Genomic DNA, 27,513 nt, shown 5'->3' with positions numbered 1-27,513 from the left:
TTTACTCATAAGATAAAACCGTTCTCTGCTTGGCTAGAGAGAGAGTAATGCTGATGGAGGACAGAGGCAGTCACAATGATAAAGACAATTAATTTAATGTGAATAAGGTACCAGAGTCAGAGTGCATACTGTAAAAAAGCATAACATGTATATCTCTTTGTTTCCTTTGCCAATCTCAACCCTGGTTTTTGACTGCTGGGCATATAAACATTAAAATCACATGAAATATAATGTTGCTAATATTTTGCTAATGTCTCTTCAGGCTCCCACCACCTACAATAACACACCGGGGCCAGCCACACCCATTACCTCCACTGGGACATCATACCGCTCGGTATACTTTCATACTCATGTAACCTAGCTGGCTGTTTGTTGGTTTTTTAATTTGTGTGGTGTAATGTTTCGGCATTAGTTCCAATCATTGTGGCATACACAACACCAGTGTTTTGATTTAATAAATTGCTTATTGACAAAAAAAGGTTAATGAACCACCTGGTAATCAATCAATCGTATAGAGACCCCATGATGGGATGATGATACTATCAGTTAGTTGGTTTGCATCTACAGTTTGCATTCACAATGAACTAAAAACGTATTACTCTCTTGTAATGCACAGGTGTCTGTGTTTTCATTGATTTCAGGTTCCCTTTCCATCAGTTCTTCAAAGACCTGCTACACACTCACGTTTTGTCAGAAAAAACAAAGCCTGCAAACACTATACAAGAGATGTTGTGTGCTTGCCTTTTTCGTCAGCATCAACATTCCGCATTCCAAGGGGAGACTCAAGAGCAAATTTGGCACAAGATGGCCTTATTGGGAAGATCTCCTTTACATCTGACTGGTCTGAAGCACAACTTAAAGAAGAAATGACTGCCATTTTCAGAAGAACGTTTGCATTGTCTATGGGCCAGTCATTGCCATTTGAGTATTTGAGTACAGTCAAGGGATGCAACAGACTAATGAAACCAAACGTCTCGAGCAGTTTTCTGTGGGGTGGAAAAGAAGTTGCCTCGATTGCCACTTGTCTCTATATAATGGCATTAATACGCAAACCTGTACAGGTATACAGTTTATATGACAGTACAGAGTTTCAGTTATGGGCAAAATTCAATGTATTAGAAGTAAAAATATGTATGTTGCTTATTCTGCTTCTTTACATAAATAACATATCCTTTTTTAAGGTTAACTTAGTGTTAAATGCATTGCCACTGGCTTGATCTATACTATATCACACATAACATACTTTTTCTCCAGGAGGAACCTGAGGAACTCTCCGATAGTGACTTTGAAAGTCCTGTGGGCTGGAGAAGGAGAGGTGGGTGTGAGAATTTGAAATGTTGTTTCGTAACAGGTTGTAGGCACAGTCAACAGTTATTTTCTCACAGCAATGGGTTTATCATTTATTTATAACATTTTTTATCTGTTCTAATTCTGCTCATCCCAAAATTCAGATATGGGTAATAAATTAAAAATGTTAAGTACTTTGTTTCCAATTACTGATATATATATTTTCCCTTCTTTTGTCCATAACATGTCACTTAGTTCATACAGTGTCACCTTCCACAAGTGAAAGTGTGCTCATCAGTCAAGGGAGTGAAAATGACAGACTGCAAGAAAGTCCATCGCGTCAAAGAAGAAGTAGGTTAAAGCACTTGTTTATATTATGTTTTCTATGGGCTGTATGGTAACTCGGTTCAAACCCCGGTCCAGCCCTGGTTTGCATGTTCTCCCGTGTTTGTGTGGGTTTCCTGCACCATCAAAAAAGGGCACATTTAGGTTAATTATCCAGTCAGTGCCCTTGACCAAGGCACTGGCTCAGAATCTGGAGTTGGTTCACGGGCGCTGTGCTATGGTTGCCCTTGCTGCTGGGATGGGTTAAATGCAGAGGACAAGTTTGACTGTACTAAATTGTATGTGTGATTAATAAAGTATACCCTTGTCCTTGACAACTCAGTAATTACTGCTTTATTTACTGCAAAAGTTGAGTTCACACTTTAGGATTGTAGCCCTGATTTTCCACTTGCCGAGAGCAATCAACAAACTTTAACCAAATGTAATGTAATGTGTGATTCCCCCCCCTAACCCCAAGACAGGCATGTAGTGTGACCAGTACAGTGATCTTAAGACTTTGAAAGTCCTGTAGTGTGACCAAAGCTTAACAAAAGCCAACCTGACAGAATTTAAGCACCAGTTCTTTTATTTAAATTTTTTTTTGTCAGCCTCAAATGGATCACTGTAAGCAACCTGTAAACTGTATTTGGATTGGATGTCATTTGTACTGAAAGGGAGAGGCGACTCTCAAACCTAGCTCATCTCATTCAGTTTTGCTTCACCCTAAAGGCTGCCTTTAAAAACAATTTTAAAGGAAAAACACTTAAAGATGGAATTAGGGTTAAGTTGCACTTAGATAAAATGAGATTAACATCATTACAAAAATATTTCCCTTTGACCTCCTTTTTTTTATGCAGTGCGGAGTACAGTGCCTTCATCACAGAGGGAAAGTGAGGCCAGATGTCAGGAGACAGAGAGCAGCACTCAAAGAGTGAAAGTCAGGGCCAGGCAGGGGACCCAAGACAAGTGTTTCCTTATAATGTGGCAGAATTTGTGTAAGATATTGTTTGGGCTTCATAGAAATACAGCAGTGTAGATGTTGGTCTGTTTACATTATGAACCTCTGATGAAAGTCTCTCTCTCTCTCTCTCTCTCTCTCTCTCTGATTTCTGCTGAATTTTCTGCTGTCCCTGTTTATCTCCGTTTGCTCAGCCCTGTTTATCTGGAGGAAGATGAGGCTCTTGAAGAGGCAATTCAGCATAGTCTACTAGAAGAGTGTGATGGACCTGCTGTTAATACTTTAAAGTAAGAGTTACAAGTCATTTTTTATTACGGTAAATATCTTGTTTACACCAGTGTAAACATCGCAAACAACATCGAACAGTTATATCATCGCGCACTGAAGTTAATAGTGGAGTAAATGCACAGATAGCCAAAGGTCTGTTTATCTTTGTCATTGTCTTTTTTAATATAGGTCATCTGAAATGCTGAGCAAAGAAGAAATTGCAGGCCTTCTACAAGCTCACAGTGAGAGAGTTATTACATTGGGAACAAGACAGATCTATATCAGTTGAGCCAGTGTTTGGACCACAGCCTTACGTGTGTTTAAGAGACCCAGTTTTGCAGAAAGCTGTGACACGCTCTATGTCACATTTGCAAGCGATGAACATGATGCTGTGGAAGATGCTGCTGACCTTGGGGGCCCCAGACGAGAGTTTTTCCGCTTACTGGTGAAGGCTATCTTCCAGGAGAGTGGAGCTTTTGAAGGTTTTTTATAAATATATATATATATATATATATATAATATATTTTGTGGCTACCTGACCACAAATATTGGTTTGTAAATGCCAGAGAAAATAATACAGAATGTGCTGCTTAATTTATTTAATCTTTCAGGCACACCAAATGGATGTCCTACTAGCTCCGGCTGCGGTTAATAAGTCCCTGTATAATAACAATCCCATCACACATAGCATGATCTGTACCTGGAAACAAATCAAGACCACCTTTAATCTTAAACCAATCTCTCCTCTGTTACACATCGCTAGAAACCCCACATTTGCCCCCTCCAGTCTGGGTGGAGCCTTTTCTATATGGAGTGAGAGGGGTGTCCAATGTATTGGTGACTTATACGTGGGAGGCGTCTTTGCTTCATTCACACAACTACAGAGGAAGTATGAGCTGGAGAATAACTTCTTTCATTACCTACAAGTTAGGGACTACGTTCGGAAATACTTAAGAGAATTTGAGACTGAATCACAATCTAAATTAGATGACTGTCTGAAACTGTCTCCTAACGAAAGTAAATTGATATCCCGCGTCTATAACAATCTCTTATTAATAAGCTCCCCATCGACTGAAAATTATAAACGTAAGTGGGAGGAGGAACTTGGTGAATCTATTCCAGATGATTTATGGAAAGAAAGTCTTGAAAGAATACATAATTGTTCAGATAACGCAAGACATTGTCTTGTCCAATTTAAAATTATACATAGGCTTCATTAATTAAAGGAGAAACTACATAACATATACCCAGAGGTGTCACCTTTGTGTGATAAGTGCTATTCTTCCGTAGCAACACTTCTCCATAGTTTTGCTCTATGCCCAAGGGTCCAATTGTCCTGGATTGATATATGTAACATTATGTCTGAGGTCATAAATACTTCAATCAAACCTGAGCCCCTGTTCATCATTCTTGGAATATCGGAGACCTTCAGGAAACTGAGTGTGGCACAGCAGCGTTTTCTCTCTTATTGTTTCATAATAGCAAAGAGATTAATCCTCATCTTATGGAAGAGCACAGCTGTACCTACCTCTAAGATGTGGTTAGAGGATTTAACTAACACACTTCATTTAGAAAGGATAAGACATACGCTGAAAGACAGGCTCAACTTATTCAATAAAACATGGAAACCCCTCATATCATACCTCAAAACTACAAATCCAGTACAACAGTCCACATCCTAGCACGATATATGTCGATTGTAATGGTTTTAGAGTGAAGGTCTCTGTGAGGGAGGGTGGATGGGGTGGAGATACATGGGGAGGGCTTAAACGGGCGGATAGGGGGTTGGGATAGTGTGGGGGATCGTGGTCAGCCTGTTGGTGTTCTTGCCATCGTTTTTGTACTGTTGTTACTTGTCTTGTTTTGCTTTGCTTTGATTTAATGTTGTACCACTTTAAGTTTACAGTTTATTAGATTTTTTGAATTAGTCATAAAAAAGATTCTCAGAATGTACAAGTGAATTGTATGTTAAATTGTATGCTTTAATAAAGAGACGTTTGAGTAAAAAAAAAAACCATATTCAGTAGCTGTACTTGAAGAGTGTGCAACCGTAGCCCCTTTGAGTTCATTATAGGCTAAGGACTTAAGGTTTGGCTGTACGTATTAGTATAAAAGGATTGATAGAGCTATCGGCTCTGGTTTCCATGTGGTTTCTGTGATTTTTGATTGTTAAAAACTCTATTCCTGTTTGTGGATGTTAATTACAAAAAGTGTTTACCTCTGTGAGGACTGTATCTGACCCTTCTTTATACTGTAAGATGTTGTACTGTATGATTGGAAGGATATGGAATCAGTCATTGGAGTAATAAATCACTAATGTAGTTACTTTAACCTTGTCATGTGTTTTTTAACAATGATTGTTGATGAATCTAACTACCTGAGTTTTTTTATACTGAAACAGTAGTGAAGGAATAAACTATGTACATTTACTCAAGTAAGGTACTTCCGTAGAAATTTGAAGTACTTTTCCGATTACAATTTTTAATTCCCCTCCTCACCCTTGAAAGCCATGTATATTTAGATTTATTGATGTTGAATGTTTTGTGATAAACTGAAGAATGTATTTGTTCATGTGTTGAAGAAATTCCTTCTCCTTGTCCTACTCCTCAAGCACTTTACAAAACCTTTTGGATTAGCTGCAAAATGCATCGTCACAAAGCTGAAAACAGTTTTTTTCTTACCTTATGAACAGCAGTCTTCCCAGAGAAACATAATAAAGATACAATAGTTATGTATGTAATGTATAAGATATAAAACACTGACAGGTATCGTTTTACTTCACTGAGTAGTTTTACTTTGCATATTTAGGTACTTTAAAAATCAGGAACAATGTACTGCAATGTAGTGGAAGACAGTTATGTATCAATACATCTGTAGAGCCCTGAAAAGTATTTCACTGTTCTTTCACATAACAGGAGTCATCTTGTATTCATCCACAGTACCATTGCTTTTGACTTGACAGAAAACTAACAGATGCAAAAGTGCGTCTGTAGCCTTTTTAACGCTGACATCAAGTATGTGCCATCATGTAATTTTCAAACATCTACATGCTGGCAAGAGGCTTTAAATCTTGCAGTTCAAGAAGCACAACAAAACATCAATATTTGTTTCACAGTGTACTTTTGAAAGTACAATAAGGCTAATGTTACCCAGTTGTCCATGTTATGCTGAGATCACACATTTACAAGTTTATCAAAAATAAACTGTTGTGTTCTCTGAAACAATGTTTTGCCAGTGTTGTTGTCATTTTGAAGAGGGTTAATGGCATCATTCAGTTCTTGCAAATCCCTGTGATTCAATGGGGAAAATCCTCTTTGAGAGTTTGGTGAGGAACAAAAAACTACCCCTGCTGTTGAGAGTTCTGGGTTGTGAAGATGAGGCAAATCATTGTCCAGAGTAAAAAGCTGAACTGGTGTTCTATTTCCTTCAGATGACACAGAGTGATTGTTAAATCCAGCTTTGAATTCCTCTAAAGTGCAGTTGATTCTGGGTAGAAAGACATAATGGAGACAAAATAGGTCTGTTGCATTGTCTATGTCTAGGATACCCAGGGATTCCAGTTCATAAAAAATGGGTGCATAAATATGGATGCAGTTTTTGTTCAAGTCTCGGTTAAAACGCTCGATCCTCTGGTTGTGTACAGAACTTCCTGTTAAGACAGAGCCTTCACCCCTGCTCGCATGCATGTCCTCCCAAATCTGAACGCTCTCTCCTCTGTGATCAGTCCTGATGTGCAGTGGTCTGCCAAACTGTCCAACAGCTGCAGTAAAGAGGTTTCTTACAGTTTCAGCATGATTATTGTTGGAGCAGTGAAGAAACATCAACATCCTACTGTAGCCGTCTATGGCACCATGAACAACCAATTTCCACCTAATCAACTTATGATTTCCGTCTACATGCCATATGAAATTTGGATGTGGGACAGAGTATACTCGCCGAGCTATTGCTGTTCTTCTCCTGGCTAGGACACCAATTGGGTCCATCCTTCTCAGTGAATCTCTTACACGTCTTTGAACCACAATGTTTTTGGAGTGGAGATGCCCCATAAGCATCACTTCTCCAACATTTGGGTGTTCAGTTTTAATTTGTGACACTTCAAGATCCAACTGTTGATCACTGATGCTCTTAAATTTTGACGTTGGGATATTATAGTCTTGCAGTAACTTGTAGAAAGTTGGCCTTGAGATTGAAAGAATAGATGCCGCTTCTGTAAAGGTGGTTTTCAGTGAAAGAACATGTTCAAGCTCCTCTTTGGAAATCTGATGTCTTCCTTGGTAGTCATTCTAGAACACAGCAAAGAATGAGACATTTGGCATGTTTCTATAACAAACAATGTTTATTCAAGAGAGAATTATAGACATTATAACAGATGAGCATTCACATCCACTCATTATCTTTCTGACTGAAGAGAATTATAGATTGTACTGTACATTTATTTAAGGAATGTTTAAATAAAATGGACAATTAAAAGATGAGAGGTTACTGAGAGGTAAATGAGAAATAAATCAAACAAATATGAACATGAATATTAATGAGTACTTACTGACAGACAGTTCACTGGAGCGAAGTCTGGTGCTGGTAAAGGTATGGTAGCGCTGGTGCTGGAGCCCTGAGGAGTTTTAAAATATAAACAAAATACCAAAGACGTTGTTATCTTGTCACATGTTAGTGTTGTGTAAAATATGCCACCATGATTGGAACTAATGCCGAAACATTACACCACAGAAATTAAAAAACCAACAAACCAGCTAGGTTACATGAGTATGAAAGTATACCGAGCGGTATGATGTCCCAGTGGAGGTAGTGGGTGTGGCTGGCCCTGGTGTGTTATTGTAGGTGGTGGGAGCCTGAAGAGACATTAGCAAAAATATTAGCAAAATTATATTTCATGTGATTTTAATGTTTATAATATTATAATTATAGCATGGTGCTAGTAGCAAATCTCTACTGGCTACCGTTAGCTAGTTTAGTTAAGTTAGCCTTGACAAGAATCCAATGCTACGTGATTTGGAAAACATACTTACCGAGGTGGCCTGTGGTGGCCCTGAGGCGGTTGGTGTTGCTGTTGAAAAATTTTGTATAGCCGCCAGGACGGCTCTGCCAATGTTCTCGGCTAATGCCGATTCTTTGGACATTTTCGACCGACAGTACTGTATCTGGTCAGGGATAGGCTCTTGCTGGCCTTTATGCAAGCGAACATGACAGATCAGTCAAAGTGAGCCCCCTCGTGGCTGGCTATAGTGGCTATAGGTCCCGCACCCTTCATAAAAGTGACACTAAAAACTCAAAGTACTCTTCAAATACAGTTTCTCCAAACGTGTTTATTATTTTAGGTAGTTATTATCACGATAATCCATGTCCAAGAGTCCATTTCCCCGGATGAGATTGTTTTTATTCGTTATTTGACACTATAAACACACACTGACCTCCTCAAGCTTTAATTTTGGCACTTCCGGTTACCGGCATTTTGAATTTGCATATTAGTTAAATATTTAGTTTCACCCGAAACATTTAGATTCAACATTTAGATTTAGATTTAACATTTAGATTTAGATTTGATATTTAGATTTAACATTTAGATTTAGATTTAATATTTAGATTTAACATTTAGATTTAGATTTAATATTTAGATTTAACATTTAGATTTAGATTTAACAATTAGATTTAGCATTTAGATTTAGATTTAACATTTAGAATTAGATTTAATATTTAGATTTAACATTTATATTTAGATTTAAATTCAACATTTAGATTTATCATTTAGATTTAACATTTAGGTGTAACATTTAATATTTAGATTTATTTAAAATATCTCTAAGTTGACAAATATTGTTGTAAATGTGCTAAAAAGTGACCGTCAAAAATTCATACCAGTTTTTTAAACATTGTTTGAAGCTAAATGTGACAAAATGTTGCTGTTATTTTCAGCGTGAGCCGCTTTACAAACGGCATGGTCATCTCACATCTCCACCGGTTAAGAAAGCTAAAAAATGGCTCTATTTCTATTAACGTTACAAACTGGCATGCGATGTGCACGGCCCAGGACAGCAGGGCTCTACAGCGGGGTGATTAAAACTGCCCAGAACATCATTGGTATTTACCGAGCATCAGTGATATCGGTGAGGTGCCTGCGCAGAGCCCAAAGGATACTGGGCGTACGCACACTTGGCCCAGTTGCCTTGAACCGTGCCGTGAGTATGATTGTCCCCCCTCCCAACTCCCTGCTGGCCTGCACTCAGACTGCAATAAAACATTCTGGGCCAGAGCATGCTTATGTCAATACTTTGCGGGACTCGCCGACTACCCCGTTCATCTGTAAGATAAGAACCAGACACGGGCACGTTTAGCGATCACATTGATGTGTACCGTGCCCAAGTCCAACCTAAGTGTGCCCTGGCTCGCCTCTTTCAAGCATGCCTGCACGGTTTAGCAGACGCGATCACACTAGTCAAACAAACCAGACTTTGGATTCTTTAAAACGTGCTCAAGCATGGCTTAACTGGGCCAAGTGTGAGTACGCCCTAAAAGACCACACCCACCCAGCAACAGCCTGTTCAACCTGCTGCCGTAGGGCAAGTGACACAAAATATCTGCTGTCATACCACCAGACTTAAAAGCAGCTTCTTTCCTTAGGCTGCGATACTCCACAACTTAGTTCAATTCAATTCAATTCTTTATAGTATCAAATCATAACAAGAGTTATCTCGAGACACTTTACAGGTCTAGACCACACTGTATAATTTACAAAAACTCCGAAATTCCAGTAATTCCTACAAGAGCATTTAGTGTGACACTGGCGAGGAAAAACTACCTTTTAGGGAGAAACCTTGAGTGGTGAGTAAAACTTCCTTTTAGGGAGAAACCTGGGACAGACTCAGGCTCTTGGTGGGCGGTTGTCTGCTGGTGTCGGTTGGGGGTATGATGAACAGTGGCAATTATAGTCACAATAAAGAAAATGGAACTATGTTTGGAACTAGTAGTTGTATTAGTTTATGGCATAACAGGGCACTGCAGGACGTAGCAGGGTGTAGCAGGACACAGCATGACGTAGCAGGGCGTAGCAGGGCACTCCGTGGCGTAGCAGGGCATAGCAGGGTGTAGCAGGGCACTGCAAGGGCATAGCAGGGTGTAGCAGGGTGCCTAGCAGGACCACGGCGAGAGCTGCAACCATGATTTAGTTGCCACCCTAATCCAGGGAAAACTGCAGGGCAAGAAAACATACGGGCTCTGGGGAACAAGCTCCCCAGAGCTAGGTTAGTAACAAGCATTTGCCCACAGATGAAAAGAGAGAGGACAGAGGAGCTCTGTGTGTCAAAAGAAAGTCCCCCAGGAGGTCTAAAACTATAACAGCATAGCCAAGAGTTGCAGAGAAGCAGAAATAGGGAGGCGGCGTGACTGTGGCTACACACCCTCCCCCGCCAGTCTAGGTGGACGCAACAACTCCTCACTCCCTAACTATAAGCTTTATCACAGAGGAGAGTTTTAAGTTTACTCTTAAATGTGGTGACGGTGTCTGCCCCCCGAACCCAGACTGGGAGCTGGTTCCACAGGAGAGGAGCCTGATAGCTGAAGGCTCTGGCTCCCATTCTACTTTTAGAGACTCTAGGAACCACAAGTAACTGCATTCTGGGAGCACAGTGCTCTAGTGGGACAATAAGGTACTATGAGCTCTTCAAGATATGATGGTGCTTGACCATCATATCTCTACAGAAGCCCTGAAAGACAAGGTGGGAAAACAATCTTTTCGGTTTAAGTCAAACTATGAATTCACTCCCTTGTAGTTCGATGACTTCAATCACATGCCTAAGCAAGCTGCTGAGTTTACAAGAATTTGCTTGCTGAGATACTACATATGAGACAACTTTCTTTTTAGCATTTTTGTAGCAATTTGCTAGTCATGCTGTGTTACGGCAGCAGATGAAGGTAGACTGAAATATGGGTTCTCTATGTTTATGCCTGTTTAGTCTACATGCACTTTCATGTACAGGATTGCTCCAGTGCCACTGGATGTCCCTCATTTTCAGCTGGATGTCCCTTACCTTCCGCTTTCTTTGTGTTGGCATTCTAAACTCCGGTTGATTTTAATTATCTCTGCAACAGGATTACTCTTCTGAAAATGATGTGACCTATGAAAGGCAGCAATGTGCCGCAAGGCATCTAGTCTGCCAGGATAGGGTACCGTTACATAGCACAAATAGTGAATTGCTACAAACATGCTAAAACAAAAGTTGGCTGATGTGCAGTCTAACTGTTTATTTTAGTAAGCAAATTATTGAAAAACTCAGCAGGTTGCTTTCTTTCTTCCAGCAGAACACAATAATATTCACGTGAATTACATCATCGGACTACACGCCAGTGAATATGAGATAGCCATGTGCTCTATAGCCTAAAAGGGAAAACCTTTTGTTCATGCTACATTTGGCTGAACATTTAATTCCCTTTGTATCATGTACTAAGAGCTTCAGCACGGCTTTCTCCTAAGTAGGAAATACTATTCATGGCCAAAACCTAACTTTAAGTTGTACGTAGGAGATCTATCTATCTAGTACGTACGACTCAAACTTAGGTTTTGGTCAAGAATGCCTGAAAAACCTGTTTTTTTTTCACCTTGCCTTTCAGGGCTTGCGTACAACTCATCCTTCCTACTCCATCATAAAAAATAGTTTTGTCCTGTTTTTCTTTTGTAGTGTAGTGATGGAAACAGGTAAGTGTCCAGAACAGACCAGGACGAGAAGCCAATTACAAAATATATATAGTTTATTCACAAAATCTGCATGAGATAAAAACATTAAAAGGAGGAGGCCAATAGCGCCAGAGTGTAGCAACTTAAGGGAGTGCAATGAGCTAGGCACTAAAACATCAGCAAAAATGCACAGGAATAATTTAAAGGCTATTAATATACTTTAGGACCCAATACACACAGTAAGAGATAAATGAGCTCCAATAGGACAAAATACCACTGCACACTTTAAAACCCACATGAAATGTACACTACATGCAGGGTATAATAGGAGACTTAACTCCGCAATCAACTCTTAAGCCAGAGATCTTCAACAGGGGGTCCAGGACCCCTAGGGGGTCCTTAGAGTTGCTGCAGGGGGCCCACCAAATTATTGTTTGATAGATAGATAGATTTTTAATTTTCACAACATTGATGATAGGCTTACTGGGCCATAAGTAAGGTAGCCATCCACAGATACAGTTACTGTTCCACATTTTAACATTAAAACATGATGTATAAATATATGAATATGTCAACAATCATTATTTTAACACCTTAGTATTGTATGCCCCATAAAAAGGTATATCTAAATGCTCTTGGCCGCCCTACACGTTATTGTAGGCCCAGTTTATATACGCAACTCAATTCTATATAGTAAGGGGTCCCTGCTCTCTTTTTTAACTTAGCGGTCCTTGGCCTAAAAAAACATTGAAGACCCCTGTCTTAAGCTATATGTAGCCTATAACCAAGTCAAGAATTACATTACACCTGATAATAATAATCTATAAATAAAAGAACGAAAACTAATTTTACAAAGAAATGCCTGTGACTTGAACCAAACTCTTAATGTGGGAAAAATAGAGACAGTCAATGTTGCACTTGAAGACAGTCCTTTAATTAATTTAGATTTAACCCAGACCAGTGTCACATTTAATGTTTTGATCCCCGTTAAATAATAATCCCCGCTCAAAGTCTGCACTTTTCGGCTAAGCAGCTGACTGAAGACTTCTTACAGCGTGCCTATACGACCCTTCTCCCGTCACTGCAGTATTCTGTACTCGCAAGACAAAATGTTTGGCTTCCACGCATGTACACCCCGCTGCACGTACTTATTCTGTGGACCGGTAGTAGAGAGTGTCCCTAAATGTACTGGATCTCCCAACAAGCATTTTGATGGTGCAACTGCCAGCCCCAAACTGCTCTACCCAAGCCCTGCAAGGGATATAGCCTGACAGTTAGTTGCAGTCCCCAATTCACATCTGTTACACCCGTGTCTCTCTTTTCTGCATCTTCTCACTTGTGGTCGATGAGGTTGCTTTGTTACCAGGTGACTACAAAGGTGCTCTTTGTAGTTTAGTTGGCTTTAGTTCATAATAGGGGTGTAAGAAAAAAATCAACACTTGAGTGTCGCAATATTTTATTTTGCAATACTGTATCGATTTTCAAAAAGGCAATTTTTATTTTTTTTATTAAAAAAATAATATTCATGTAAGACAGTGGTTCACATTTATGTTGTGTTTAAACCACCTACCGCTAGATGGCTATGCTGAGACACACCACTAGTGTCCTCGCCTAACAGCGCCTGACTTTTTGCTAGAAGCTAACAATGTAGCTATGGCTGAACTTTGGCCTACTTAAGCATATAAAATTTAGCTCACTAAGAACCTGTGAACCACAATCCCAAACTGGCAGTTTGCTTTTCTGTGTCCTGAAAAGCACCGACTTTTATGAACATCATGTCATTTTTTAAATATTAGTTTTTCTAAATTATACTTTAAAAAAATCCCAATATATCGCCTTACGTACAGTATCGAAATATATTCCAATATATTGAATCGTGACCCATGTATCGTGATACGTATCGCCAGATTCTTACCAATACACAGCCCTAGTTCATAAGTTTGGAAAGATCCACAGTTTAGAGCACATTGGCTTCTGATGTGCTGACTGTGTGAAAGGTAAAAAAAAAAAAAAAAAGGGAACTCAGTGTTGAGAAATGAGTGTTACCAATTAAAAAATAAAAAATATAACGTTAAATGAAAAACAATTCAAACAAGCACCTGCAGTTTTACGAATAGAGCATTTATTTGTAAGGAGCTAACAGTGGAAATCATCTACTCAACTCTCATCAGGAGGTCTTCAAACTGGACATTCATTTTCATTGTGACAGTATTTGTTTAAAAGTTAAAAGCACATACAGGAGTTTCTCATTTAAATAGCTTGTGATTAGGTACATAATGGCGTTAATTTAATCTGGCTCAACGGATGTACAGTGCTGGGATAAAGCCTGACGTGACGGATGTCCATCCCCCGCCGCTATCTCTGCTATCTGTTTTGCGAGGCCACCGTCGCTGCATCCGGAGCTCAGCGCCGCCCAGGAGGGTCGGGATTGGTTTAGAGAAATACAAACGAGATAGGTCCGGCAATGCGAGACTGGGTTTAAAAATGTACATTAACAATGCCAAGATAGAAAAGTGCACCAAAATTGTGGTGTAATATTACATACTGTAATTTAACATTATTTATTTGCAGTGTGCTGCGGAGGATTCAGTGTTCTTCAGCAGACTGGAGGTGCTCTTCAGCCTACACAATTCAGACATACACAAACACAAAAATCATGAAATGAATTTTGTCCCAATGGTGTTCTATCTGACAAGAGCAAAACAATACTGTATTAGAAATATAATATGATTTTAAATATGGCAGCTACACCAACACCTTCTCTATAAAATCAAAAGAAATTCAGAGGATTAACGTTTGGAAGGCCAAGTGTCTGCTGCTATTATCAAGCTGGGCTGGATGTAGTAATTATCCCTATGTGAAAGGAATCAGAGCTTAAGCAGAGCTAACTTTTGTAGTTTTGTTGGAGGGTCGAAACAGTCTGACACTGAAACAGATAACAAAGGTAAGCCAGATTTGGCGCTAGAAGTGTGTGCACTTTTAACCTGTCGAAACAGAAATTGGGAAAACTGAAACACAACAAAGTTAAGCACACAAAGTCATAAAAAAATCTGGGAGCAGAACGATCTCACAACCATGATGTGGTAAATTCTGAACTTCTTTTCAGTGGCCGTTTCTGAGGTCTGTAGAAAAGAGTATATTTGATATTGAAAAACTATAATTAAGAGCTTACATGTTGGTGATCCTCTCTAGCCTGTCCTTGAGGTCCTCCTGGATAAAGAAACAGGACAGACAAGAAAATATAGATCTTGCTCTTGCTGAAGAAAGAATTACTGTAGCCTGAAAGCAGACATGCATGTACATAGATGGCTAGCTAGTTTGTTTGTTCAGTCAAATTATGTATGAGCAAATAGTACACATTGTCATCCAGTCAGGACATTTGAGACACGCTTGCTTTGGAAATCTGTTTGCTAATGCCACCAGCTAACATTATTAGAATTCATTCAGTTTTCTTCTGGCACACATAGAAAACTAGAAGCGCATTTGTAAAAGAAAATTAATTAATTTAATACTAAGTCATTATCTTGCGGTCATGAGAAGACAATATAACGCTGAAAATAACACTTTACAGTATAATGCAACTCAGTACAACACCAAAATCTACAACCTCGACTACTTAGCTTCTACTGGATGGTGCCCACGCCTTGTAAGACGGTCCTATTTAAATGCATGGTCAGGGGAAACAATGCCCCGAGATGTTCCCAACACAGCACAATAAGAACATGAAAGAAATAATACAACCAAAAGGTGATGTCACTTGCAAAATGATCCTAATCATTGAAAAGCTGGAAAAGGTTAGATGTGTTTATCCATAGTGGCAGCAAGGCGAGTTTGTCTGTCTCACCTTGGAAGCATCATATTTGGAGCTGGAGGAACAGGAGGAGGCAGATAACGGACATGGAGGCGGGACACTTAACTAAGATAGAAAGGTGACAAAGCAAAGGGGAACGGTCATTTTAAAAATGGGCTTAGTCAAGGATTAATCTTAAAACTGGCTAAGTGCTAGTTTCAAGCTAATCCCTTTTTAACGCTCAATGGTGTTTTAAGCCCCCAACGTCTCCTTCCAGGCAGTGCTGTGACCGTTGACTTCAAGGCACCTAACCCTAACCATAACCATTATGTTTTTGCTATCAGTCTGACTGTGGCAGGGGAAAAAAACAGTCTATTCACATGCTCACCTTACTGTCACTGCAACCTAGACTAAGGGCGTTTTCACACCCGAAAGTCCGAACCAAGGTCCGGACCAAGGTTCATGTTTTTTGTATACATTTGATCCGGTAAGTTTTGGTTTCACACTGCAGTTATGCAAGCGCGCTAAAGATCTATAAGTGACAAAACTACGTCCTGCCGTCATCACATACATGACCCGCGTCTCCAGATACTTCCACTCCAGGGCTTCCCTGTCCAATCATATCCTCTCTCTGTGTCGGAGTTTTTTCAGCCGACTGCTGCTCTTCCCTACTGCCGCGGCTCTTTTTGTTTTGTTGTGATGTTGAGAAGCAAAGACACGGGAACTTTCTTTCTGGAGCATTTATTCAGAGACAAACGGAAACCTACACTGTACGTTTACTACCACTTAACAAATAAACTGCTGATGTATTCTCAGCCAGTCCCTCCAGAAAAACGTGATTATGCGATTGCATAATTCAATGCATAATCAGCCAAAGTCTGCATATTTATGCGGGGGCCGCATTTTTTCAAATACGCCGCACTTTCGCCACATAATTTGCCGATTTCTGCGCAAAATATGCGGGGCTTGCATGATTTCATAATCCCCGCATTTTCGTTGCAAAAAAGTCACATATATCTTAGCAGAAAGTTGAAAAATGTTGCGTTTACTTCACACAAGAGCAGCCATTTTCCCCTGTTGCCATGGGAACGTTATGAAGTGAGGTAAGTTTTTGCAATTTCATCGCATAAAATTGCATAAATATCCCGCATATTCCATCGCACTTTTTAAGAAAACGTGCCGCATAATCACGGATTTCTGCCCGCAACAATCACAAAAAAAGCTCTGAGCGCATTCACCGTCACACATGCTCTCATGTAGCCTACACACTAAGGGCCGAGCTATTCCTTAAAGGAGCTATCCCCGGTCTTGTAACACAAGGAGAGCCTGCCAGAGCTTCTTTTATTTGGTCCGAAAGTCCGAACCATCCAAAAAATGCTTTTACACTATAAACAAACCGGACCATGAGACCACCTCTTTTTATCGGATCAAAATTTGGTCTTTTGATCCGGACCATGGTCCGGGGGAGGTTTCACACCTGTAATTTTGGTTTGGATTGAACTGAAAAGTCTGAAAGTCCGGACCAAATGAGGTAGGTGTGAAAACGCCCTTAATTAAGTGTTTTAAGGTTGTACCCGGTTTTATTCCTGATTTGGCTGTTTTCAATTCGACTATTCGTTCCTTTTTTTTGTTTTCATATAGACTATCAGGCACTCAGGAAATCCACTGGCATGAGTTTCACTGATGATTTCGACCACATTAACATGGTCAAACGTGGTCCACCAGTTTCGTGATGAACTGAAAATATTTGTGCACCTCCTCCACCAATGGGTGGCAGTCTACGCAGGTCAGGGACGGCTGCTCGGTGTGAGAGGATCCCCACGTCTCTCTCTGCATTTCCTCTGTGATGGTGCGCCGTGATCTCTTATATTGAGGAATTTCCACTCCTGCTCCATTGAGAGTGTCAAACAGCACTGAACAGAGCCCTACAGAGAGTGGTTTCTTTCAGCTGAACGTAAAATAGGCTATTTACACCAGGCGCTGGGAGAAAAAGGATCCAAACCAGCTGGTCCCTGTTGAGGTCGGGCAGAAGGTACCAGATACGCTAGGCCAGCACTGAGAGGCTCAGGAGGAGCTTCTAACCTCAGGCCACTGGGATCCTAAATGAGGACCCTACCTGCCCTCAATCATACACATACATGTATTAGTCTTCTGGCCAGACCTTCCTCCACAGCGCTGCGGAGGAAGGTCTGGCTAGTCCACACAGCATTCTGGGATGGGAGAATAGACGTGCTCTGGTTTATTGGCATTTCTGTAAACCAATCACAGCCACGGTGCCTCTGCAAAATAGCCTCGGGAAGGAACTTGTTTTGGTGGAATATGTGAAATCGTCACATGCAATTTACAGCACAATGTAGTGAAATTCAATTACTGCATTTTAACTCATCCTAAGTATTAGGAGCATTTGACAGCTATATATAGAGCATCTGGGGAGCAACTTGGGGTTCAGTGTCTTGCTCAGGGACACTTTGACATGTCGCCGGAGGAGCCTGGGATCCAACCCTGCCCATGTGAGCAACACATTGTGAGATCTTAGGGCACGGAGCTAGGGTAGAGACCGGGTAGTAGAGAGGGAGTGACAGGCTGAGGCAGGGAATCAAAGGAAGGATGGGAAATACGGTTTTAACATGAAATAAAAAATAAAAGGCTTATACTATCATTAATGATATACAGGAGCTCAGCTGGGAGCTTAAAGCTAAATTAATGGTCCCGCAGCGGTGGTTTCCAGCGCAAAGGATCCACAAGCTGTCGCGGTGTGTGGCACCTCTGAATTTTTGTAACTAGGTGCGCGCTGCGCTTTCAATTCAAGGCGGTCGGCTGGGAAGAGCAGGTTCGTCTGTACAAACATCTGTATGATTCTGCACGTACAGACCACAGGGAGTCAAACAGCCTTAAATATATGTGGTCAGAGAGAGACACCACACTGGGTAAAGAAGAAACATTTTGCTGGAGTGTAGAAAAACATGAGAGATCATTTAGTCAAAGCTAAAAACCGGCCTCGTGGAATCGTGTTCTTAAAGCGTAACTCTCGCCAAAATGCAACCTAGTGTCTTTTTGTGAATGTACCTGAGTCAAACTTTCGTTTAAAAGCATAATTAGGACGGAAATGCCACTTTTAAGATTTACCGTATTCTCGTTTTGGGTCAAATGGCCCTCTGAGTGGGAGTGCTAGGGGCACTACTATGATCGCATCAAAATCACTATTTTTAAAACACTAAGAAGACTCGACACAACATGAAACTTTGCTCCGAGTATCACCAGGGGCTCTACACATGAACTCAAGCACACTATCAGCCATCTTGTCAGTCAAAAAGTGTCGATCTCCGAATGCGAATGAACGGACTCCATAGGAGGAAATGTCATTCCTATATGAGGCTCCTTTTTCAAATACAAGGTCAATATTGTGTTTCACTAACGACAAAACAACAAATTATCCGTGCATTTATATGGAACTAATCTTTAGGATCTTTCCATCTTTACTCCCCCCCCCCAAAAAAAAAAAAATCGTTCAGCCCTATTATAGTATACAGTGCTCTTGCTTTGATTAGCAATTTGTTACAACCCCGCAATTGTCATGTGAAGATGCCTGTAATTGGATCAACACAATAACAGGCAGAAACTGACTAAAAAAATAAGACATTCAGTGAATCCATTCTACATGATGAAATTTAAATGAACTTTTACAGCCAGAACACTACCTGTATATTGCTCAGATCTTGTTTAGTTTCCAGTAACAGGACTCTGCTCATCAGATTTTCCCAGCTCTCTCTGGATATAGTGATGACTTGTCCTTCATTCTGGAATAGAACATGATAAATAGAATAGGTATCTGCAATTGAAATGTTTTATTACATTATCTTTGCTGTCTGTCCAACAAAAGAACAATATAAAATACATGAAATAAGATATTAAAGAAGTAGTGTAAAGAATGACTTATCCACCTTGTCTGTGTTTCTCGGTTTGTCGAGTTCCTCCAGGCGTTTCTCCAGGATACTAAGCCTGTCTAGCCCAGACAGAAGACCCCCGAGTTGAGCTTCCAGTGCCGAGAGCCTTCCCTCCACCTCTGATGACTGAAAGAGAGACAGTAACATTACATTTTAAATTGGCATGTGTTCAAACTCGGCTGGAAAGATCTGGGGTGGATCCAGTGGTCCTCAGAACTTCAGGCCTTTAAGCCCAGTTCAGACCAAAGATTCTCGACGAGGCGATACCGTTTTAGAACGTAGCAGAGAAAAGTCGCAGCGGTCTGAACTGGCCCGTCTCGTCTCAAACCAGCTGATGTTGTTGCTGCGACTCAGCTGGTCGAGTCTCCAGAGGCTGGTTTTAGAACGTAAGAGACGTCAGCTGTTTCAACAGCCAATAGATAAGTCAGCTACATTAAAATGATACATAATCCATTTTATTTCTGTTACAAACTGGTAACGGCGGCTCAACGTGCGCCTGCAAGCACGTACGGTAGAGCGAGCTGGAGAGTGACTGAAGAGAGGGAGCGCCTCGGACAAAGCCGTGAATCGGAGAAATAAAACGTGTTTTCACCAATTCATCACTAGAAATGGAACTGTAGGAGGCCTCTCACTATCACTAATGTTATCCACATTCATATTTAGATGCAACAAATAACAAAAAAGCTGCTAGTCATAAGTTAGGACCATAGACATTATATAAACTGGACCAACAGATCCCGTTGCTCTGGACGGAGACCAGTGAAGGATATTAGAAGCACTTTTCCGGTGAGTGCTGAGCGTTACTGAGCAGCCTCCAACTGAGAGAGACGACATAGATGTGGTGTGAGCAACCTGTCTGACCCCCAATTTCCACCGGCTGCGGAACGGCGGTGGAGTCACTAGGTTTCCATTAAAGTCAGTGTGTGTATTCCCACTGACTGCAGAACGGCTGCGTTCCGACTGCGTCTCAGCTCCGGCGTTCTGCAGCCTTCCGGAGCAGATACGCAGAGCTTCTATTTTAGCTGGACGCCGGAGAGCTCCGCAGCAATTCAGCACATAGCAGATAGTGCGGGACATGATGTCAAGCACAGAAACAAAATAAACATCCGGTTAAATTTCAAAATAAAATACACCGTGCTCACAGCGGATCATATTTCCCTGCACTACACCTTGAAAACACAGCACAGAGTTGTTTCCCCTCTACTCCTCTGGATGGAAACAAACTGTGGTTGGTTTTGTGGTTCAATTCTACGTGAATTCGCGAGATCTTGTGGGTCCTTGTGACTACAGCTGTCAGTCATGGCTGCAGCCGTGCCGCAACAAATCCGGACCTGGTGGGTATTGACGGACGGCGGAGCATGCAGCCGTTCCGCAGCGGAGCCGGTCCGCAGACATTCTGTATTCCGTGGAAATCCGGAGTTAAAGTTGGAAGTCTTCTGGTAGCTGTGCCAAGAGAAATCTCAATCATTCCCAATCTTGCAGAGACGGAGAGTGTAGGTATATGTAAGGAGATAACATAGGCACAAGCTAATTATTGCTAACTAAAATGCTAGTTAACATTAGTAATTAAACTTAAACAGCTAATGTAAGTTAAAACTGCCTGCGCGCTTCTCCTGTACTATACGGTAATTCCTCTACTATGCGACAGTAGGTTGCTTGGTTATGACACAATCGTTAGCCTATTTTTTATAAAAACGTCTGCTACGGAGCCTTAACGTGAGATACAAGTTAATGGAGCCTTTTATACATTGTCGTGTTTCTTTAGAAATAAACAATGGACAAATAAAGTCTTTAAACGCTTCAGATGTAAAGTTATTCGCTGTCAAAGTGACGTCAAAATGGATGGCAGTCAATGGAATGCTAACAGGAGGTGAGTGCTTGTTAGCATCAAAATGGCGCCACAGGATCTACGGGTTGTTGACAGACGCTTACCCCCTTGGTTAGGACGGAAGTACAAAGAGTCGTTGCCATGGAGATGATACACCGTTTCCTCGCTTTGGTGTGAATGGGCAGGTTTTAGAATGCTGCAGACGGACACGTTGCAAGAAGCTGCAAGTTTCAACTCGTCTCCTTGCAAATCTTTTGTCTGAATTGGCCTTTAAAAGTTTCAGTACGGAACTCAAACCCCTTTCCTAAAGTCTATCACAAGCTTTCGCTTAATCGTTATACTGGTTTGGTAAATGCTTACGTAAAGAATGTTATCATTGTCCTCCTCCCGTCCTGCCAGCTCTTTGATTCCATTTGCAGGAGAACTGGAGGAGTGCACTTCATTATGAGAGGTATAGGTTTCATAGTGGGAGGAGAATGCTTCCGCGTGGGGGAAGTTTGTGGAGTTTGTGTGAGAAGTGGAGCAACTTTCTGTGTGATTCACAACAAATGGCCTCTCGGACACCTGAAACACATAAAAACACAATGGCATTCAACTACACATTTCCAATCATTCACCTGTCTGACTCATCCCACCTTTTTGTAAATAGCACCCCCCTACCTGCCAGTCATTTACCGCTTGACATCCTTGTTAACACTCCTGTGTATTTCAGTGACATTAAGGTAGGTTTAATGTGCCTGTGACCATGTGCCATCTGTTCAATGCAAGTAACTGCCTTTAAAGGACAATTCCGGCGCAAAACGAACCTAGGGGTTAATAACAGATGTGTAGCCACTCGATAGCTCTCTGGGACATGTTTTCATGCTAATCGAATGTGTTTGTAGCTTGAAACAAGCTAGCGCCGACCGCTGATTAGCTTACAACGCTAGTGTTCAGGGCACAGGGAAAGCAAAAACAAATCGCTTTTTATACCACTAAAAAGGCTCAAAATATCACCACACTTCAACGGTAGCATGATGAGGGTCCCTAAATGTTAACCGAAGCATTGAGAACTTTGTTAGTGTACAGACAGTTTATTAAAAAGATAGATTATGAAGACAGTTGCGTTCTCGTATACAGGTGGCCGCCGTCTTGGGAGCTACTGTCAGTGTGTGATTTTACATTGCTACATGATGTGTTACACAACAGCGTTGGTGTCTAGTGTGTGAGCAGATCCGTACCGTCAATCAACATCGCAAACCCAACCGAACCCACACACCGCCAAGTTTATATAGTATATTTTATAGTAGCACAACTGTCAGTAGAGAGAAAGACAGAGACGGACCGCTGCGGTCCATGGACAATATGGCTTCAATGTTTCTGTAAGTTATTATTAACTTTGGCTACTCTGAACGCTGCTTTGTCACATTCCAACCGTCCTGTGGGTCAACTCGTGCATTATACTGCATGTAGTTCCACCTGGCCGGCTGTCCCTTCTAGAGATGTTCTGATACCGATACCAGTATCGGCTCCGATACTGCCTAAAACGCTGGTATCGGTAAGTACTGGAGTTTATGCACCAATCCAATACCACGTAATAAAGCCCTAAAGAAAATCTACGTTAAAGTAGTTTATTTATGTTCTTTTTCCATTATAACTAACTGTCAAACTGCAGAATAAAAGAAAGTTCTGTGGCATTCATGTTTCACAAAGAGTTTAATCTGAGCCAGACTGACAACAAAGATAAATAATATCACATCCATACAGGGATAGTAGTATACAGTTGTTAAAACATAATAAAATATATGACACGCTGGTATCGGATCGGTACTCGGTATCGGCCGATACGCAAGTTCAGGTATCAGAATTGGTATCGGGAAGCAAAAAATGGTATCGGACCATCTCTAGTCCCTTCCACACAGACGTTGGCTCGGCTCTGTTACGGCTCTGTGACTACATCCGCTGCCGGCTTAAAGGTGACACAACTCTGCCCCTCCCATTCTGTCTTTGGAACTTTCACACGGCGACGGGGGGGTATTAAAGGTGCAACACTCCCTCCTTGAACTGGCTGTGTGAAAGGGGCTATAGACAACTGAATTGTTTTGTGTTAAGGTAATATTGGCTTTTGAGCTAGGTATCTGTATTCTAAAGAAAGCCAACCTACTTTTTTTATTTTTTAAATTGTGTAGTACAGAATATGCACAATGTTCCATTTATATATGGGTGTACTCCTGCTGTGTTCCTTTAAAGTTGCTATTTGTAACTTTCAGTTTGTGTTGATTCTAGCGACTGCTTTGGACGAACGCGGTAGTGTTTTTACCACACCTGCTGTCATAAAGGTCTTTTCTTCACGGTGCTGTATTGCCCACTGTAGATTACCGAGTTACAGCGCATTTCATGAAACCCAAGGACGCGTTACATAAGTACAGAGGGACAAGGGAAAAGAAAATGGCAGGCCAACACAAACACGGAGTAAAAGAAAAACGTCCGCGCTAAATGGAAGGGGGGACGTAATTTAATGTTGTCAACACGTTGCACATTGTAAAGTTATTTTATGAATGAAATAGACATATTACATACTATAGGGCCAATTCGGGGACGTTTTTTAAATAATTTACAATCCCGTAATTATCTCCATCTGTTGAAAGCCCGACAGAGATTGACTCGCGATTTCGCCCGTCGTCTTTCACTTTCAGCTTTTAGTTGTTCTTTGTTTCATTTCCTTCTTTCCTGTGATTTCCTGCCCCAGTATCAGCCATAACTACAGCATATAACTTCTAAAATAAAAGTAAAATACAATTAGGCCTATATAAAGAAATATCCTGCTACCCTTTACCTGGCTGGATACTCACTAACACAGGCTTTTCCGGTGATACACCGAAATCTGTGACCCGTCAGAATGTGTTACCGTAGCGCCGTCTACCTGCCGCAAATCATTCTGTGATGGGGTTGCAGGCATCGCTGCATTTTAGATGCCACAGCTGTACTTTTAGTGGTGGTATGGTACTTTACACTATACTTACAGTGTCGGCATCAGTCATTGTTGGATGAGCTTCCCCTCTGTCATCCTTGTGTGAGGCAGGACATCGGACTTTCGGCTACAACACATGTAAACACACAATTCTATTGGATGCATTACAGAATTGCTGTTTCTTGAATGATGTTTGTGTACTGTTGTGTTATTTCCTATAATCTTCATTACTTTTGTGGCACAGATAGTGGTGACACACAATTTGTTTTAGGTCTAAAGTATTTATTTACCGCTACGCTAGTACGCTTCATGGCTGTCCCTTAGTATGGTAACTGGAACATGCAGGCCATCTGCCACTGTTGCACAAAAACCTTTTGAAAGGAATCTTTCATTATGAGCATCATTAATATTTTGATCAAGAGCTGCCAGTCCAACTATCTTGTCATCCAACTTTGGACAATTGCTCTATTTACGCCCCAATTTGTTACAGTAGTAGTGGCAGTGACGCTCTTCCATTTTGGTGGCAGTACGCCTTGATGGCCGGCAGGAAACACCTTGCCAGGTCTGTATTTATAATAGGTGTCTAATGTTATGGGATTGTTACTTTTACTTAAAGGGTAACTACCGTTTTTTTCCTGTTTTTCTGTCTAAGTAACTGATGGGAACAACAATCTTTGACATTGGTTCAGTATTAAGCGAGATCGCTGCAGTTGGCAGCGGACAAACAAGCTACAATGTAAGTTAATAGGACATTTGTCCAGCTTCACAAAAGTGCTCGTTTTGCCACTGACAGGCTCAGATTAATATTCTAAGTGTCTGACAATATTATGGAAAGGATCCCTACAGAGATAGACCTTTAAAACCTCTTTAAGACCTTTCTGTTTAACCAGAAACAGCTCTGAAGTTGCTAGTGCTAAACCCATCAGACTCCATTTAAAAAAGCAATACTTTTAGCGTGTATAGAGCAAACATATTTTCGCATGTAAATCGGTAAACTATGTGTTTATTTCAACTAAAACTAGAGTTGTGATGGTTGGAAAAGTGGAAAGACGACCCAAAACAGCTTTTCATAGTTTTATTTTGTTTCTGTCAACTTTGAATAAGTGTATTTTTACGATGCTAAAATTGCTGTTTATTTACATGGAGTCTGGTTGGGTTAGCGAACGCAATGTTTGGGGAAAAAAACAGTAGTTAACCTTTAAGTAAAAGGCAGAATGCTTGGCTGCCTTTAATGTGACAGATTACAGTTATACACAATATGCATCTACATTAAATACATACATAGACATGTACCGTATGTAAACATTAAAAGTTCTGTACCTTCTTCAGTTGGTTGTGTTTCTGCAGGACCAAGTTAATGATGTCACAGACGACAGAGATTTTCCTTAGAGAGAAACCCCACTGGAGGAACTGCTGCTTGGTCAGAATGGGTTTATAATGGAAGATATCTCGCAGCACCTACACACACAAAACACACACTCACAGTTGAACAGAGCAGTGCATGTTAGTAGAATAATCGTGAGCGTAAAACTAAGAGTCCACTGTACACTAGTGGGTTAGTAGTCACTGTGCTTCACAGAGGGAGGGGACGAACGTGAATTAAGAAATTTGACAGCATGTCGTAATGCTGCATCTGTAAAAACAAAGCTCTCAGAATGTGTGTATGTGTTACCTTATAAAGTGTGTCAGTGAATCGGAGGTCAGTTTTGCCAGTCAGCTCCAGCCCAGCCTCCAATAGTTGCTTTGCAAAAGGTGGAGAGAATGAGGTGAAGGTAAAGCTCACAATTGGTAGAAAAGCAGAGGGATCTCCTTTGGAAAGGCTGGTGGAGACACAAAGAACAACATGGGAGATTGTCAGAAAAAAATGTAAATGAGAAAAAAGAGACTCTGATGTGTAATGTGAATGCTGCCCACTGCTGGAAATAGCTGTCACAGTTCATAGTTGCGTTGAAATTAAGTTCACACACGGGTGTGTTTACGCAAGGAGTGACAATCATATTTTGCAGCTACCAAATCTGAGCATGAGTACCAGCCGCGACAGCAATGCTGGTATTGTTGACTCTTTTTACCCGTTTTTTTTTTTTTTTATGGCTCTGTGACTACCTCCGCTGCCGGCTTAAAGGTGACACAACTCTGCCCCTCCCTTGAACTGGCTGTGTGAAAGGGGCTATAGACAACTGATTTGGACCGGAAGTAGGGGGGTAGGAAGTAGGGAAGGTATCCCCTCACTTTAAGCCCCTGGCCCGACATCTGTGGAAGATACAGTCACGAAACTTTACAGGTGTGTAGTTGACATAAAAATGAAGACCGAGTTCGAAATTAGGTGTGGTCCAAGCAAGGGCGTTTGAAGTAGAGGGGTAGGGAAGGGCCCCCACCACTTTATGCTCCTGCCCGCCCGATTTGGTGTGATCTAACTGCAAGATGTCTCTAGTTTAACAAGGTACATTTGCAAATTAGTCGTACCTGAGACAGAGAGCACAAAATGCTGGTGTTTATATGAACCAAACGGCAGATAGTGTTACAGGTAAGCACAGTGAGAAAACACAAAATGAAATGACAACACGGTGGAAAGCAGTAACGATAGCGTTTGAACTATCGAAGGTTACAGTTTGTGCTTTTTGCTGTAATGTAACTACTAAGCTACTGTCCTACCGACTGATGTCAAAAGTCACGTTCGGTCTCTGAATACAAAATACCCGTTAAATGGTTAATTGCAGGTTTTCTCACTGTAAGTCCAAAACTGCCTCTTTTAATGGTATTCTAGTTTTTTTTTTTTTTTAAATGAACGTGTGGTGTTATAGGGGGTTCTAGCACTGTAACGTAAATCGTTATTGGTAACAAAACAACACACATCTGCATAACGGAAGTTTTGGTTGTTGTTTTGTTACCCATTGTAGTCGACATATCCTGGGTACTTTATCACCCGCAGGAGAGTTTCCAGTTTGCGAAGATAACCATGGACATCTCCTGAAGACAGCATCTTTATCTGTAAGAAAGAGAGAGAAGCGCCAACCTGAACAGCTAGCTAACGTTAACCGAACCGAAGTTAACGTTGGTCAGTCTGTGTTATGGCAACGCAAATATGGTAACGTTAGAAGACACTACAACCCTAACGTTAGCTCCTTTGCATAAACATTCGATGTTGTGTTTCGATATACAAATGAAAGTGCAGTAGTTTCGATGTCTCGTCGTTAGCTAGGATTTTTCGGTAATAGTTTTGTTTCTACCGGGTGATCAACAGCAAGAAACAGGATTGGCTATTGCACGCAAGTCTTCTCACGTAGTGTAACGAGTTGACGTCATTGACGTAACCTGTACGCACACTGCTCTCTGCCTTTTTCGTTGAGTTTATCTAGCTAGTTTATTAATTTGTCATAGGCAACGCGAATTTACATAGAAAATGAATGCGTTTGACTCATCGTTGTAAAATTCTAAAGTCCTTCAGTTCATGTTTCTGTGATGACTAGGGAGAGAACAGGGGA

At 41.0% G+C, this 27,513-nt stretch overlaps 1 protein-coding gene across 2 annotated transcripts; it reads right to left on the bottom strand.

Moving 5' to 3' along the window:
- Positions 1 to 13,594: 13,594 nt before the first annotated feature.
- Positions 13,595 to 27,121, bottom strand: cep44 (centrosomal protein 44). 2 transcript variants are annotated; one of them, XM_078267261.1, is made up of 10 exons: positions 26,920 to 27,121; positions 25,704 to 25,851; positions 25,352 to 25,489; positions 24,084 to 24,158; positions 21,442 to 21,645; positions 19,251 to 19,379; positions 19,008 to 19,106; positions 15,364 to 15,435; positions 14,692 to 14,729; positions 13,595 to 14,141 (listed from the first exon to the last, which is right to left on the bottom strand). In XM_078267261.1, the coding sequence occupies exons 1-10, from the start codon at positions 27,009 to 27,011 to the stop codon at positions 14,081 to 14,083; spliced, it is 1,056 nt and encodes a 351-aa protein (XP_078123387.1). In that variant the 5' UTR covers positions 27,012 to 27,121; the 3' UTR covers positions 13,595 to 14,080. The 2 variants fall into 2 exon arrangements, with proteins under 2 accessions (XP_078123387.1, XP_078123395.1); XM_078267269.1 differs by lacking the exon at positions 15,364 to 15,435.
- Positions 27,122 to 27,513: the final 392 nt, after the last annotated feature.

Source organism: Sander vitreus, chromosome 2 (assembly GCF_031162955.1).
Source record: "Sander vitreus isolate 19-12246 chromosome 2, sanVit1, whole genome shotgun sequence".
Lineage (NCBI taxonomy): Eukaryota > Metazoa > Chordata > Actinopteri > Perciformes > Percidae > Sander > Sander vitreus.
The sequence above is the reverse complement of the archived record's forward strand: the minus strand, read 5'-3'. Positions and strand labels throughout refer to the sequence as shown.